This window comes from Salvelinus namaycush, chromosome 2 (genome assembly GCF_016432855.1).
Source record: "Salvelinus namaycush isolate Seneca chromosome 2, SaNama_1.0, whole genome shotgun sequence".
NCBI lineage: Eukaryota > Metazoa > Chordata > Actinopteri > Salmoniformes > Salmonidae > Salvelinus > Salvelinus namaycush.
The window spans coordinates 26,630,195-26,647,439 of NC_052308.1; the positions used below are offsets into that span (position 1 = coordinate 26,630,195).

At 46.7% G+C, this 17,245-nt stretch overlaps 1 protein-coding gene across 1 annotated transcript; it reads left to right on the forward strand.

Moving 5' to 3' along the window:
* Nucleotides 1-6,601: 6,601 nt before the first annotated feature.
* Nucleotides 6,602-7,360, forward strand: LOC120020894 (extensin-1-like). Its single transcript, XM_038964517.1, has one exon. It carries the CDS (start codon nt 6,602-6,604, stop codon nt 7,358-7,360), a length of 759 nt encoding a protein of 252 aa, XP_038820445.1.
* Nucleotides 7,361-17,245: the final 9,885 nt, after the last annotated feature.

Sequence of the window (17,245 nt, forward strand, 5' to 3'; positions counted from 1 at the left end):
TGCTATTGTGTGTGTTTTTTAGCGTTATTTGTAACTTATTTTGTACATAATGTTTCTGCCACCGTCTCGTATGACCGAAAATAGCTTCTAGATATCAGGACAGCGATTACTCACCTCGTACTGGAAGAAGATTTTTTCTTTAACGAGTCAGACGTGAAGGATTTACTTCAGACACCCGACAAGGCCCACATCCCCATCATTGGCAGGAGAAAGAGATGGAGATATAGGGATGTAGGTCGGGGTGCCTTGTAAGGATTCGACGACGAGTGGGTAATCTGCCTTTACCATCAGTCCTATTAGCCAACGTACAATCATTGGATAACAAAATAGACAAGCTACGATCACGAAAATCCTACCAACGGGACATTACAGAATGTAATATCTTATGTTTCACTGAGTCGTGGCTGAACGATGACATGAATAACATACAGCTGGCAGAGTTTAAGCTGCATCAGCAGCGTAAGACAAGGGGTGGCGGTCTGTGTATGTTTGTAAACAACAGCTGGTGCACAAAATCTGCTCGCCTGAGGTAGAGTATCTCATGATAAGCTGTAGACCACACTATTTACCAAGAGAGTTTTCATCCATATTTTTTGTAGCTGTCTATTTACCACCACAAACCGATGCTGGCAATAAAACCTCCCTCAAAGAGCTATATAAGGCCATAAGCAAACAGGAAAACGCTCATCGTGAGGCGGCGCTCCTAGTGGCCGGGGACTTTAATGCAAGGAAACAAATTTGTTTTACCTCATTTCTACCAGCATGTTAAATGTGCAATCATAGGAAAAAAAACTCTAGACCACCTTTACTCCACACACAGAGACGGTACAAAGCTCTCCCTTGCCCTCCATTTGGCAAATCTGACCATAATTGTATTGTCCTGATTTCTGCTTACACGCAAAAACTAAAGCAGGAAGCACGAGTGACTCGGTCAATAAAGAAGTGGTCAGATGAAGCAGATGCTAAGCTACAGGACTGTTTTGCTAGCACAGACTGGAATATTTTCCGGGCTTCTTCCGATGGAATTGAGGAGTACACTACATCAGTCACTGGCTTCATCAATATTTATGCTACAATAGTTTATGTGTCGGGGGGCTAGGGTCAGTCTGTTATATCTGGAGTATTTTTCCTGTCTTATCCGGTGTCCTGTGTGAATTCAAGTATGCTCTCTCTAATTCTCTCTCTCATTTTCTCTATTTCTTTCTTTCTTTCTCTCTCTAGAAGGACCTGAGCCCTATTACCATGCTTCAGGACTACCTGGCCTGATGACTCCTTGCTTTCCCCAGTCCACCTGGCCGTGCTGCTGCTCCAGTTTCAACTGTTCTGCCTGCGGCTATGGAACCCTGACCTGTTCACTGGACGTGCTACCTATTCCAGACCTGCTGTTTTCAACTCTCTAGAGACAGCAGGAGCGGTAGAGATACTCTGAATGATCGGCTATGAAAAGCCAACTGACATTTACTCCTGAGGTCCTGACCTGTTGCACCCTCTACAACCACTGTGATTATTATTATTTGACCCTGCTGGTGATCGATGAACATTTGAACATCTTGGTCATGTTCTGTTATAATCTCCACCCGGCACAGCCAGAAGAGAACTGTCCACCCCTCATAGCCTGGTTCCTCTAGGTTTCTTCCTAGGTTCCGGCCCTTCTAGGGAGTTTTTCCTAGCCACCGTGCTTCTACAACTGCATTGCTTGCTGTTTGTGGTTTTAGGCTGGGTTTCTTTACAGCACTTTGTGACATCAGCTGATATACGAAGGGCTTTATAAATACATTTGATTGATTGATCAATAAGTGCATCGATGACGTCGTCCCCACAGTGACTGTACGTACATACCCCAACCAGAAACCATGGATTACAGGCAACATCTGCACTGAGCTAAAGGGTAGAGCTGCCACTTTCAAGGAGCAGGACTCTAACCCGGGAGCTTATAAGAAATCCCTCTATGCCCTCTGAAAAACCATCAAACAGGCAAAGCTTCAATACAGGACTAAGATTGAATCGTACTACACCGGCTCCGATGCTTGTCGGATGTGGCAGGGCTTGCAAACTATTACAGACTACAAGGGAAGCACAGCCGCGAGCTGCCCAGTGACACGAACCTACCAGACGAGCTAAATTACTTCTATGCTCGATTCAGTCAGCTGGTTGAGAGAATGCCAAGAGTGTGCAAAGCTGTCAAGGCAAAGGGTGTCTACTTTGAAGAATCTAAAATATATTTTGATTTGTTTGACAATTTATTGGCTACTGCATGATTCCATATGTGTTATTTCATAGTTTTGATGTCTTCACTATTATTCTACAGTGTAGAAAATAGTAAAAATAAAGAAAAACCCTTGAATGAGTAGGTGTGTCCAAACTTTTGACTGGTACTGTATGTAAATAAGGTATTTCTGTAAGTAATGTTTTTTATTTATTTTTTTATACATTTGCGAACATTTCTAATATCCTGTTTTCACTTGGTCATTATGGGGTATTGCGTGTAGATTGCTGATGATTTCTTTTATGTAATCTATTTTAGAATAAAGCTGTAACATCAAAATGTGGAAAAAGTCAAGAACTCTGAATACTTTCTGAAGGCACTGTATCTGTAAGGTCCCTCACTCAAGCATTGAATATCAAACACAGATTCAACCATATAGACCAGGAGGTTTTCCAATGACTCGCAAAGAGGGGCGCCTATTGGTAGATATATATATATTTTTGTCACGATCGTTGTATGAGTGAGACCAAGGCGCAGCGTGGTATGCGTACATTCTCTTTTAATGAATGATACACTGAATCAAAAACAACAAAATCAACGAACGAAACGTGAAGCTATACAAATAGCGCAGACAGGAAACTAAACATAGACAAGATCCCTCAAACACAAAAGGGAAATGGCTGCCTAAATATGATCCCCAATCAGAGACAACGATAAACAGCTGCCTCTGATTGGGATAACCCACCCAAGTCACCATCACGCCCCAAATAACATAGAGAAAAAACAGCTTACTATGTTCAGGGCGTGACATTTTTAAAGCAGACATTGGATATCCCTTTGATCACGGTGAAGTTATTAATTACACTTTGGATGGTGTATCAATACACCCACTCACTACAAATATACAGGTGTCCTTCCTAACTCAGTTGCCAGAGAAGAAGGAAACCGCTCAGGGATTTCACCATGAGGCCAATGGTGACGTTAAAACAGTTACAGACTTTAATGGCTGTGATAGGAAAAAACTGAGGATGAATCAACAACATTGTAGTTACATCAAAATGCTAACCTAATTGAGAGATTGAAAAGAAGGAAGCCTGTAAAGAATCAAAATATTCCAAAACATGCGTCCTGTTTGCAACAAGGCACTAAAGTACACTGAACAAAAATATAAAACATTACATGCATCAATTTCAAAGATTTTACTGAGTTACAGTTCATATAAGAAAATCTGTCAACTGAAATAAATTCATTCGGCCCTAATCTATGGATTTCACATGACTGGGAATACAGATATGCATCTGTTAGTCACAGATACCTTAAAAAAAGGTAGGGGTGTGGATCAGAAAACTAGTCGGTATCTGGTGTGACCACCACTTACATCATGCAGCACGACACACCTCCTTCGCATAGAGTTGATCAGGCTGTTGATTGTGGCCTGTGGGATGTTTTCCCACTCCTCTTTAATGGCTGTGCAAAGTTGCTGGATATTGGCGGGAACTGGAACATGCTGTCGTACACCTTGATCCAGAGCATTACTAACATGCTCAAAGGGTGACAAGTCTAGTGAGTATGCAGACCATGGAAGATTTTTTCAATTTTCAGATTCCAGGAATTGTGTACAGTTCCTTGCGACATGGGGTTGGAATTATCATGCTGAAATATGAGTTGATGGTGGCGGAGGAATGGCACGACAATGAACCTCTGGGTCTTGTCACAGTATCTCTGTGCATTCAAATTGTCATCAATAAAATGCAATTGTTTTCGTTGTCCGTAGCTTATGCCTGCCCATACCATAACGCAGCCAACCGCTCGCTCACACAATGCCATACCCGGTACACAATGCCTGCCCGGTACAGTTGAAACTGTGATTTATCCTTAAAGAGAACACTTCTCAAGCATGGCAGTGGCCATCTAAGGTGAGCATTTGCCAACTGCAGTCATGTTAAGACCCTGGTGAGGACGACGAGCACGCTGATGCACCTGTGTAATGATCATGCTGTTTAATCAGCTTCTTGATATGCCACACCTCTCAGGTGGATGGATTAGCTTGGCAAAGGAGAAATACTCACTAACAGAAATATTTGTTTTTGTGTGTATGGAACATTTCTGAGATCTTTTATTTCAGCTCATGAAACATGGGACCAACACTTTACATGTTGCATTCATATTTTTGTTCAGTGTAACACTGCAAAACATTTGGCAAAGCAGTTCACTTTTTGTCCTGAATAGAAAGTGTCATGTTTGGGGAAAATCCAATATAACACATTACTAAGTACCACTCTGCATATTTTCAAGCATGGTGGTATCTGCATCATATTATGGGTATGCTTGTAATCGTGAAGAACTGGTGAGGTTTTCAGGATAAAAAAAGAAACGGAATGGAGCTAAGTACAGGCAAAATCCTAGAAGAAAATCTGGTACAGATTACTTTCCACCAGACACTGGGAGATAAATTCACCTTTCAGCAAGACAATTACCATAAAACACAAGGCCAAATCTACACTGGCCTTGTTTACCAAGAAGACAGTGAATGTTCCTGAGTGGCCGAGTTACAGTTTTGACTTACAGTAAATGTGCTTGAAAATCTCTGGCAAGACCTGAAAATGGTTGTCTAGCAATGATCAAATACAGAGCTTGAAGAATGTTGAAAATAATAATGGGAAAATAATCCATGTATGCAAAGCTCATAGAGACTTACCTAGAAAGACTTACATCTGTAGTCGCTGCCAAAGGTTATTCTAGCATGCATTAACGCAGGGGTGTGAATACTTACGTAAATGTAATATTTTATGTATTTCATTTTCAATAAATTTGCAAACATTTCTAAAAACATGTTTTCACTGTCATTATGGGGTAGTATCTGTAGAGGAGTGAGAAAAACATATATATAGGGGTATGAATACTTTCTGAAGGTACTGCATTTAAATGGGAACCATCACTTTTTGGATTACATTAAATAGTCATTACCAAAACATAAAGCAGTTACACAACTATTTTGAATAAGTTGCTACTAAAGGGCCATTAGCCACAGTTCTAGAGTAAAAAATGGGCCATGCAGGATTCTATCCTTGCAGCTTACACTTTTGAATTGTATCTGACCATTATTTTTGTTGTTGGATGAACTACCACACACTAAGATACTGACAGAACGGCAAAACCTCCAATGACATGATATGTGTCGGTCACGAAGACCTTTCTCAAGGCCATGACCAAAATGTTGGATGTTAGCAAATGTTACACAACTGTTTTGAATACTGTGCTACTAAAGGACCATTATCCAGGGAATTCGATTGGCTAAAACCTTGACTCCTCATAAAAGGAACAGTCAAATAAGGAGGGGGCAGGTTTTCAATAAGTAAATAACGCTCCATCCATTATAAAAGTGGCCACAACTCCTTCATCCTCCTCAGAGTATCCAGTGAATATTGACGATCACTTCTTGTCGTGAAGCCATCGCGATGAGGTGGAGTCCAGTTTGCTTCATGGCAGTGGCCATGCTTATCGGTCTGTGTGATGCTCAATCTGTGAAGGGACAGAAAACACTACCGACGTGGCCTTCCCAACCGCTTCCTCAGGAGCCTGCTCAACTCCTTCCTCAGACGCCTGTCCAACCCCTTCTTCAGAAGCCTGCCCAACCCCTTCCTCAGTGGACTATCCAACCCCTTCCTCAGAGGCCTACCCAACCCCTTCCTCAGAGGCCTACCCAACCCCTTCCTCAGCGGCCTACCCAACCCCTTCCTCAGATGCCTGCCCAACCCCTTCCTCAGCGGCCTACCCAACCCCTTCCTCAGTGGCCTACCCAACCCCTTCCTCAGAGGCCTGCCCAACCCCTTCCTCATAGGCCTACCCAACCCCTTCCTCCGTGGCCTACCCAACCCATTCCTCCGTGGCCTACCCAACCCCTTCCTCAGAAGCCTGCCCAACCCCTTCCTCAGAGGCCTGCCCAACCCCTTCCTCAGTGGCCTGCCCAAACCCTTCCTCAGCGGACTACCCAACCCCTTCCTCAGAGGCCTACACAACCCCTTCCTCAGCGGACTACCCAACCTCTTCCTCAGCGGCCTACCCAACTCCTTCCTCAGTGGCCTGCCCAAACCCTTCCTCAGATGCCTGACCAACCCCTTCCTCAGAGGCCTACCCAACCCCTTCCTCGGTGGACTACCCAACCCCTTCCTCAGCGGGCTACCCAACCCCTTCCTCAGATGCCTGCCCAACCCCTTCCTCAGATGCCTGCCCAACCCATTCCTCCGTGGCCTACCCAACCCCTTCCTCAGATGCCTGGCCAACCCCTTACTCAGTGGCCTGTCCAAACCCTTCCTCAGTTGCCTGTCCAACCCCTTCCTCAGAGGCCCACCCAACCCCTTCCCCAGAGGCCAGCCCAACCCCTGACTCAGTGGCATGTCCAAACCCTTCCCCAGAGGCCTGCCCAACCCCTTTCTCAGAAGCCTGACCAACCCCTTCCTCAGAAGCCTGCCCAACCCCTTCCTCAGTGGCATGTCCAACCCCTTCCCCAGAGGCCTGCCCAACCCCTTCCTCAGAAGCCTGACCAACCCCTTCTTCAGAGGCCCGCCCAACCCCTTCTTCAGAGGCCCGCCCAACCCCTTCCCCAGAGGCCTGCCCAACCCCTTTCTCAGAAGCCTGACCAACCCCTTCCTCAGAAGCCTGCCCAACCCCTTCCTCAGTGGCATGTCCAACCCCTTCCCCAGAGGCCTGCCCAACCCCTTCCTCAGAAGCCTGCCCAACCCCTTCTTCAGAGGCCCGCCCAACCCCTTCTTCAGAGGCCCGCCCAACCCCTTCTTCAGAGGCCCGCCCAACCCCTTCCTCAGATGCCTACCCAACCCCTTCCTCGGTGGACTACCCAACCCCTTCCTCGGTGGACTACCCAACCCCTTCCTCAGACGCCTGCCCAACCCCTTCCTCAGACGCCTGCCCAACCCCTTCCTCAGATGCCTGCCCAACCCCTTCCTCAGTGGACTGCCCAACCCCTTCCTCAGCGGACTGCCCAACCCCTTCCTCAGATGCCTGCCCAACCCATTCCTCAGCGGACTGGCCAACCCCTTACTCAGATGCCTGGCCAACCCCTTACTCAGTGGCCTGCCCAACCCCTTTCTCAGTGGCCTGCCCAACCCCTTCCCCAGAGGCCAGCCCAACCCCTGACTCAGTGGCATGTCCAAACCCTTCCCCAGAGGCCTGCCCAACCCCTTTCTCAGAAGCCTGACCAACCCCTTCCTCAGAAGCCTGCCCAACCCCTTCCTCAGTGGCAAGTCCAACCCCTTCCCCAGAGGCCTGCCCAACCCCTTCCTCAGAAGCCTGACCAACCCCTTCTTCAGAGGCCCGCCCAACCCCTTCTTCAGAGGCCCGCCCAACCCCTTCCTCAGAGGCCCGCCCAACCCCTTCCTCAGAGGCCCACCCAACCCCTTTCTCAGAGGCCTGCCCAACCCCTTTCTCAGAGGCCCGCCCAACCCCCTCCTCAGTGGCCTGCCCAACCCCTTCCCGAGAGGTCAGCCCAACCCCTGACTCAGTGGCATGCCCAACCCCCTCCTCAGTGGCCCACCCAACCCCTTCCTCAGTGGCCAGACCATCCCCTTCCTCAGTGGCCTGCCCAACCCCTTCCTCACTGGCCAGCCCAACCCCTTCCTCACTGGCCCACCCAAGCCCTTCCTCAGTTGCCCGCCCAGCCCCTTCCTCAGAGGACCGCCCAACACCTTCCTCAGTGGTCCGCACAGCTCCTTCCTCAGACTCCCGCCCAACCCCATCCTCAGACTCCCGCCCAACACCGTCTTCAGACTTCCGCCCAACCCCGTCCTCAGACTCCTGCCCAACTCCATCAGAAGCCTGCCCAACCACCTCAGGCGCCTAGGTTACCCACTGGCCCGATACACCAAGGCCCAAAGCAGACCTGTGATGTTGAGGGCAACGACAGGGTGCAATGTGGACTTCCTGACATCACTGGTGCCAAATGTGAGGCCATAAACTGCTGTTTCGATGGGCGTATGTGCTTCTATGGGAAAGCAGGTAGGTGTTGAACCATGCTCATTTTAATCTAGAACTCTATGGTGTAACAGTGTGATTTCATAGTTTATAGCCAGCTGGGCACATTCCAGTTGGATGCAGATGACAAATGATGTAAAAGGAATAATAGCGCCATCTGCTAGCCGGTTGGGCTATACTGGTAGCAAAGTGCAGCCAGCAGCCATGTGGATGAATGGAGACAAGGTAAAAAGTGTGTTTGTCACCAGAGCAGTTTAGAAGACGTTGTGACGTATTCCCAAAAAGATACATCGATTTTGACTAATATGTTAGTTGCCACTAATGTAACCTCTAAACTGAGTGCCCACCAAGAGAAGCACGAGATTGAACTGCACTCAACTTTCTGGAGCAGTGGTCACCAACCGGTCGATCTACAAGGCCTTACCTGTCGATCGGCAAACATTTCTGTAAAAACCCCAACGATAAAGCCTTGTGGCCATTTGATAATTGTTCAGCAGTCTTATGGCTTGCCGGTAGAAGCTGTTAAGGAGTCTTTTGGTCCTAGACTTCGGTACCGCTTGCCGTGCAGTAGCAGAGAGAACAGTCTATGACTTGGGTGACTGGATTCTTTGACAATTTTTGGGGCCTTCCTCTGACACCGCCTAGTATATAGGTCCTGGATGGCAGGAAGTTTGGCCCCATTGATGTACTGGACCATACGCACTACCCTCTGTAGCGCCCTACGGTCAGATGATGCAGAGAGTTCCCATACCAGGCCGTGATGCAATTGTTATGAGTTCAACCAGGCAGAGCTACTGTTTTTATGAGTTAATGTTTAAGTTCTTACTCAGCACTGTCAGCACTTTGTATTCAACATTTTAATAAGCCTTAAAAGGCGCGTTCTTCCTATTTCCACTCAGCGCTACAACTAGCACAGCAGCAGTAATGAATGAGTAGGAAAGCGTATCGACAGACTATTTCAGTTTCTCTGTTCATAGGAGCAACAACATGAATTTGTGCATGAGGCAGAAATAATGCATTGTGACCCGAGTTTCGCCATCAGCTGGAAGATGGTGTCCCATTTTTGTCAGTGTCACTGGAGGAAAGGGAGAGCGGAGGGATGTTGAGAGGCAGACCCTCAGTCTGCTTCTCTTTCCTTTCGCTTATACTGACCATCAGATGCAGGCACCATCAGCCCAGTAAAATAAAAACCTAATTATATAAATGTATGCTCACTCCGCTGTGCCTCACAAGTAATACAACAACGGGTCTATTACCGATGTGATCATTTAGCCTACCTCAAACGTTTTAAATGACTGAACAACAATGCATTGGCAAGGGAATTTAAGCAAAGCCAATATGAGGTGATAATGTATTGGACCTATAGCTTACTGCACAAACCTCATTGCTGCAGTACTGTTTTTAATTGGTTAATGTTGCATAGGCTTACTTAACTCATGTAAAAAAAATCTGAGCGGTAAATTTCAGATTTCGTTTTGATTCAGAAAGTGATCTTGACTTAAAAAAGGTTGGTGACCACTGTTCTAGAGTTTTCCCTGTTAACACTATCAACGTTTCCCTTTACTGTGGCAATTATGATCAAATCAACGCAATATTAGCCACTTTCAAGGCAACATACCGAAACAAAACAAACTATGCAAAAGATTTTGTAGGCAGAAACTCAACCTGTACTCTACACAGACCAGTGCGGCATAAACAATCAGAGCTACACTAGTCCTATATGCAAATAGACCATTGCCATATATGGATCTGTGCCATTTACGTTGAACTGGACTGTGTTTACAGCATGAGCGGTCGTGAGTAGATGCTTGTTTTGAGATCGAAGTGAAAGCTGCATGTAGCCAAGTGTGCACATTGTGTTCATATCCTTTGCTAGTCAGTGAGTTACTAGCCAAGTTATAGATTGTTTGTAGTCAGCAATAGGGAAGTGATTGCTTCCTACAAGAGCACAAAACGTGTACATTTATAGACATCTTTGAAAAGAGAGTCAGGTAAAGAGCTTTTCTTGTCTTAAAGGGGCAGGGTTGTATTTTGGGACAGGATTGAACAAGTTAAATAGCCAATAGGCAGAGGGTAGCATAATTTGTCTAATTCTCTGTAATAATAGTATGGGAATAATACATTTTATTTTGTAAAGTGGTTTCTTCCATCAAACACAACATTTTCAGTCACCTTGTCTAAAGGACAAGTGGATAAACAGATTCATGTCAAGACCTGCATGTTTTTTTCAAAAGTAGGCCTACATTGAACACCACACATTGGCCGCTACTGTAGGCTGAATGATAGAACAGCTATTTCCATGTAAAATATTGTGGGATGCATTTTCTCCATCGTTTTTAGTGGTAGGCCACTCTGGTAGGCTTACATTATGATCAAATAGCCACAGGAAACTACTTGGCCACTGATAAAACTGTAACTTAAAGCAGGTGCAGCCTCAGAGTTCACAGTAAACGCGTACTGGAAGTGGCACAGAATTTTCACAATTGAAGTTTGTGCTCAATTTTGGAGATCATTACATTACAGCCTAAATTACGTTCTTTTCACCATCGCTATGCAAACAAGGCTGATTTCCGTGACAATTTTGCTGTTTTAACAAGGTTATGTTTAGCTAATAAAATGCAAACATTAATTCAAACTACTTTTGGGTACCTTGTTAACATTCAACATGAAGTCCATGTCTTAAACATTGCTACGTTTCAGAAATGTCAAAGAAAATGTGTAATCTGCTTGACACATTGTTACTTACCATACAGAACACGAAGTCAGCTAATTTCCACTCCATTCATATGCAAATCCGTTTGATTCATACACTGGCTTGTCTGGTTGTCATGTTTTTATTTTAACCTGCCCTTATCTACACCGAAATAATATGATTTCCTTATTAATTTATCCTATCTCGCATAGCTCATATATGTATCTGTTAGGTCCTAGGATACAACAATGAATAATGTGGAACAAATAAATACCATCACAGGATACTTTACAACAATGAACACCTTGTGAAACAGCTGTGAAAATCAACCTGGCAAGATTTAAGATTTTAATACATCAACTTCGATAGTTTTTGATACAGTTGTGTCATTCATTTATTTTCACAGATTTGTTGTGCACTCACATGGCAATCAGACTAAAATACTGAATTCCGGTGTGTGGAATTCTGCCTGTCACTTGTTCTCAATAGGCAGTCGGTCTCAGAAGGAGGACTTGAAGAGGGAGACTACAAAGTCCAGGCACTGCTGCTCTCTTTGTTCTAAGTGTTTGCAGTGCTAGTGTTTTTAGTTTATCTGTGTATCTCACATATGTGCCCAGTATGATATCTGCTAAGAAAGTTTTCTTGCTCTAAGAGATGCTGTAGATGATGTTCTGATCTGGTTCGACAACTTCCACCACATCATGTGGGGTTTCAGTGATCTGAAAGTACCTTATCCAAAAATAGCAATAGACAAACAACACGAAGTCAATCACAAATTTGAAAGACTACAGTGTTTGCAATAATTGTATATACAATTGTATTGTTAACCCGTCCGTACTCGGCCTGGATGCTGCTGTTGTGTGCAAAGAGAATTACCTTCAGGTTGTTCTCCCACCCTTCCTGGTACCAATCAAGGAACTTGCCCATGACAGTCTTGAGGGTCTGATTGGTCCATTCACCAAATCTGGAGGAGGGGGTAGGAAAACGATATCTATTGACAATGTAAGATCCTGAAATATGTCTGATTATGTACCATGGAAAAACAAAGTGTAAAAAATTAAAACAAACCATTGGTAACAGAAAATAACCTATAACATCCTTCCTTGTTCCAGCGTTCATGACCTCGGTCACTCAAGCCAAAATGAACTAGTTCAGACACGACAAACCGTTCAGTAAGGGAGAGGAATGGTAAAAGAAATCTCAATTAAAGGGAATGTTTCCTATTATGGGGGAGGGGAGAGCTTGAAGGAAGGAAGGAAGGAAGGAAGGAAGGAAGGAAGGAAGGAAGGAAGGAAGGAAGGAAGGAAGGAAGGAAGGAAGGAAGGAAGGAAGGAAGGAAGGAAGGAAGGAAGGAGAGGTTGATGCTTAGAGCTGTGTGGAGGGAGGGAACGAGGAATGAAATGCTCAAAGCTGGGTGAAAGGAGGCAGGGTGGGAAGGAAGGATGAAAGGGGAAAGAGCGAGATGGAAGGACGGGGTGCGAGTCTCGTCCTTGATGGGTATCATACAAAACGAAAATCTATTTTTCGTTTTATGTACCCTTTTTAATAGGTTACAGTATGGAATTTAGAGTTAAGCATGTTCTCTTCCTTTACTGACCTTAATGGGTATTGCCTCCACCCACTTGATAAAGTGATTTGTCGCGGGCAGACACCAGCTGTTGCCATTCCTGGATTTCGTGAAGGGTCCGATGAGGTCCACCCCTAACATTTAAAGTGTTAGAGAAATGATTACTTTATTCTTACCCGTATTGGTGTCATACAGTATGCAGATTTTCATATTTGTAAGGATACTGACACACACACACATGCTATAATATTGAACTCTGCTGTGGTCAAATAAAGAAACCCTTACAAAACTTATCGGGCAGAATTTGAATTGGGACACTTACCGATCATGTGCCATGGTGAAACAACTTTGATGGGCTTCAACTCCGGCGCCACAGTCTTCGCCCTCTCAAACTTCTGTCAGGCTATACAGGGTACTGACCTTTAAGCAAAAAGTGACAAATTGAAACATTGTGTGCTCTCTGATATGACATTAATTGAAATCATAATAATTTCAGATATAATAGAATGTGATTGATAAACAAAAGGTTATTTAACTTGCCCAGCTGTTCACCTCCTTGACAATTCCCCATCAGAAGAAGCGTTGGTGGATTTTAGCATTCATGCGCTTCACTCCGAAATGGCCAGCATGCATCTTGGTCAGCACGGCCTCCTTCTCCTCCTTGGTAAAAAACACCCTCCTGTGTGGCTGGATATCCGTTGGTAGCCTAACAAGTTGGAAGAGAAGAGTTATTGAAATACTCAAATCTAAGTATATTTGCACTGCTGTGTTTCTCTCTCCATCTCTCTGTCTTCCACTTCCCACCTTTCTCTCCCTCTCTCACCATTTGATGGATCAGGTTTAACTGGAAAACACTCGGTTTGTAATTTTTTATTAAAATAACCGCTATTCATTATATACGAATAAAGAACTTATTTTTGCGTGGATTCCGCAACTCGGTTAGCTTTAACAGCTAGGACCGCTATTTCTTGTCCCGGAATCCCGCTTAACAGAAAGGTTGAAGCCTGCTTGACAGAGACGCTAAGCTGCTAGCCATCAAGCTAACGAAGTTAGTACCAGATGAGTTTTGCAATGGAGCCCTCTTTATCTGGAGAAATAAATTCATGGTTCCAGCGCTGTATCTATTATGCTTTGTTTTGGGACAAACCGGATCACTTGGAGTCCCAATGCAATTGCCAAGGATTATAGGCTTGGTTTGAGATGGCTTCCTTGATCATGCAGGTCACCAGCCTACATAAGAAACTGGGGAAAACACAGAAAGGAATGTTTACATTTTCTACACCGGTGGCTGGACGGCATTTGCGCTTGTTGGATGCATCTCCACCTTGTAGTTTGTCATTATCCGACTGGCTGGTGTTGCCCAGAGCTCTCCCATCTGATGGCATAGTCGAAGGAGCACAGCATGAGCAAAAAAGGCAATCAGGGATTATGTTGATGTAATGGCAGCCTTCCCTCTCTTCACGAGAAGAGAGGGTGTAACAGGGATCGGACCAACACGCAGCGTAGCCAGTGCTCAACATGTTTAATAAAACGAAACAGTGAACACTTACAACGATACAAAATAACAAAATGTGGCAAACCAATACAGCCCTATCTGGTGCAGAGAAAACACAAAGACAGGAAACAACCACCCACAAAATCCCAACACACAACAAGCCACCTATATATGATTCCCAATCAGAGACAACACAAAACACCTGCCTCTGATTGAGAACCATATTAGGCCAAACATAGAAACAGACAAACTAGACACACAACATAGAATGCCCACCCAGCTCACGTCCTCACCAACACTAAAACAAGCAAAACACACAAGAACTATGGTCAGAACGTGACAGTACCCCCCTCCTGAGGTGCGGACTCCGAACGCACCCCCTAAAACTCTAGGGGAGGGTCTGGGTGGGCATCTGTCCGCGGTGGCGGCTCCGGCGCTGGACGAGGACACCACTCCACCATTGTCTTTGTCCCCCTCCTTAGCGTCCTTTGAGTGGCGACCCTCAGCCGCCGACCTTGGCCTAGGAACCCTCACAATGGGCCCCATCAGACTGAGGAGACAGCTCCGAACCGAGAGGTAGCTTAGGACAGAGAGGTAGCTCAGGACTGGAGGGCAGCTCATGACTGGAGGGCAGCTCATGACTGGAGGGCAGCTCATGACTGGAGGGCAGCTCATGACTGGAGGGCAGCTCATGACTGGAGGGCAGCTCATGACTGGAAGGCAGCTCATGACTGGAAGGCGGCTCATGACTGGCGGGCGGCTCATAACTGGCGGGCGGCTCTGGCAGCTCCTGACTGACTGGCGGCTCTGGCAGCTCCTGACTGACTGGCGGCTCTGGCAGCTCCTGACTGGCTGGCGGCTCTGGCAGCTCCTGACTGGCTGGCGGCTCTGGCAGCTCCTGACTGGCTGGCGGCTCTGGCAGCTCCTGACTGGCTGGCGGCTCTGGCAGCTCCTGACTGACGGACGGCTCTAGCGGCTCCTGACTGACGGACGGCTCTAGCGACTCCTGACTGACGGACGGCTCTAATGGCTCGGGACAGACGGGCGGCTCTGACGGCTCGGAAAAGACGGGCGGCTCAGATGGCGCTGGGCAGAAGGATGGCTCAGATGGCGCTGGGCAGACGGATGGCTCAGATGGCGCTGGGCAGGCAGGCAGCTCAGATGGCGCTGGGCAGGCAGGCAGCTCAGACGGCGCTGGGCAGGCAGGCAGCTCAGACGGCGCTGGGCAGGCAGGCAGCTCAGACCTGCTGAGGCGCACAGTAGGCCTGGTGCGTGTTGCCGGAACTGGTGGTACCGGTTTGTAGACACGCACCTCAAGGCTAGTGCGGGGAGCAGGAACAGGGCACACTGGACTCTCGAGGCGCACTATACACCTGGTGCGCGGTACCGGCACTGGTGGTACCGGGCTAAGGACACGCACCTCAAGGCGAGTGCGGGGAGAAGGAACAGTGCGTACAGGGCTCTGGATACGCACAGTAAGCTTGGAGCGTGGTGCCGGAACTGGTGGTACCGGGCTGGAGACACGCACCACAGGGAGAGTGCGTGGAGGAGGAACAGAGTTCTGGAAACGCACAGGAAGCCTGGTGCGTGGTGTAGGCACTGGTGGTACTGGGCTGGGGCGAGGAGGTGGCGCCGGATATACCGGACCGTGAAGGCGTACAGGAGCTCTTAAGCAGCGAGCCTGCCCAACCTTACCTGGTTTAATGGTCCACGTAGCCAGGCCAGTGCGGCGAGGTGGAATAGCCCGCACTGGGCTGTGCTGGCGAACCGGGGACACCATGCGTAAGGCTGGTGCCATGTACACCGGCCCGAGGAGACGTACTGGAGACCAGCTATGTTGAGCCGGCTTCATGGCACCTGGCTCGATGCCCACTCTAGCCCGGCCGATACGTGGAGCTGGGCTGTACCGCACCGGGCTATACATACGTACAGGAGACACCGTGCGCTCTTCCGCATAACACGGTGTCTGCCTGTACTCTCGCTCTCAACGATAAACCCGGGAAGTTGGCGCAGGTCTCCTACCTGACTTCGCCACACTCCCCTTTAGCCCCCCCCCCAATACATTTTTGGGGTTTCTTCTCGGGCTTCCTGGCCAGCCGTGTTCCCTCATAACACCGGTTCCCCTTCGCGGCTGCTTCCGCTCTCCTAGCTGCCTCCACCTGTTCCCATGGAAGGCGATCCTTACCAGCCAGGATCTCCTCCCATGTGTAGCAACCCTTTCCGTCCAACACCTCTTCCCAAGTCCATTCCTCCTGGTTCCGCTGCTGCTGCTGCCGCTGCTGCCCATTGCTACGCTGCTTGGTCCGAGATTGGTGTGTGGTTCTGTAACGGCAGCCTTCCCTCTCTTCACGAGAAGAGAGGGTGTAACAGTGATCGGACCAACACGCAGCGTAGCCAGTGCTCAACATGTTTAATAAAACGAAACAGTGAACACTTACAACGATACAAAATAACAAAATGTGGCAAACCAATACAGCCCTATCTGGTGCAGAGAAAACACAAGGACAGGAAACAACCACCCACAAAATCCCAACACACAACAAGCCACCTATATATGATTCCCAATCAGAGACAACACAAAACACCTGCCTCTGATTGAGAACCATATTAGGCCAAACATAGAAACAGACAAACTAGACACACAACATAGAATGCCCACCCAGCTCACGTCCTGACCAACACTAAAACAAGCAAAACACACAAGAACTATGGTCAGAACGTGACAGTTGAAGTATCTGGTTACCTTCTTCCTGTTGGGCATAAACTGTAAGGATTGGAGTGAGGGAGTGTCTTAAGTAGGATATAAATATCTGGATGGGACAAATGTTGGGTTGTCTGATTACAGTTGTACAGAACCTTTGGGAAGATTAAACTTGGTTAAAGCTTCTCTAGTGTCCGTGAGTTATTTACTCTGAAAAATAAGAACCTAACAATACTGTTCAACATTGCATAAACTTGGAAATTACTTAAAAATGTACAAACAATGACAACAACAAAAAAAATCGAACAATTAACATTCACAGTGAGGTTTACAAACTCAGAGAGTTATGGCCTCTGTTCTACAATCACACCATAGACAATCGTATTTCCATTTCTCATAGAACACTGATAATAACATGTCCACTGGAGCTGTTGACTTCTTCCATTTCAACTTTCTCCTTCTGGTTCCTAAGAGAGTGATAGCACAAGACTTGAAAAGCAACGAGAAACACAAAACAGTATTTTATATACAGTATATATCTTTTTTTATATATATCTTTTTTTAATTGAATATCCAAAACATACAATATACTTGCA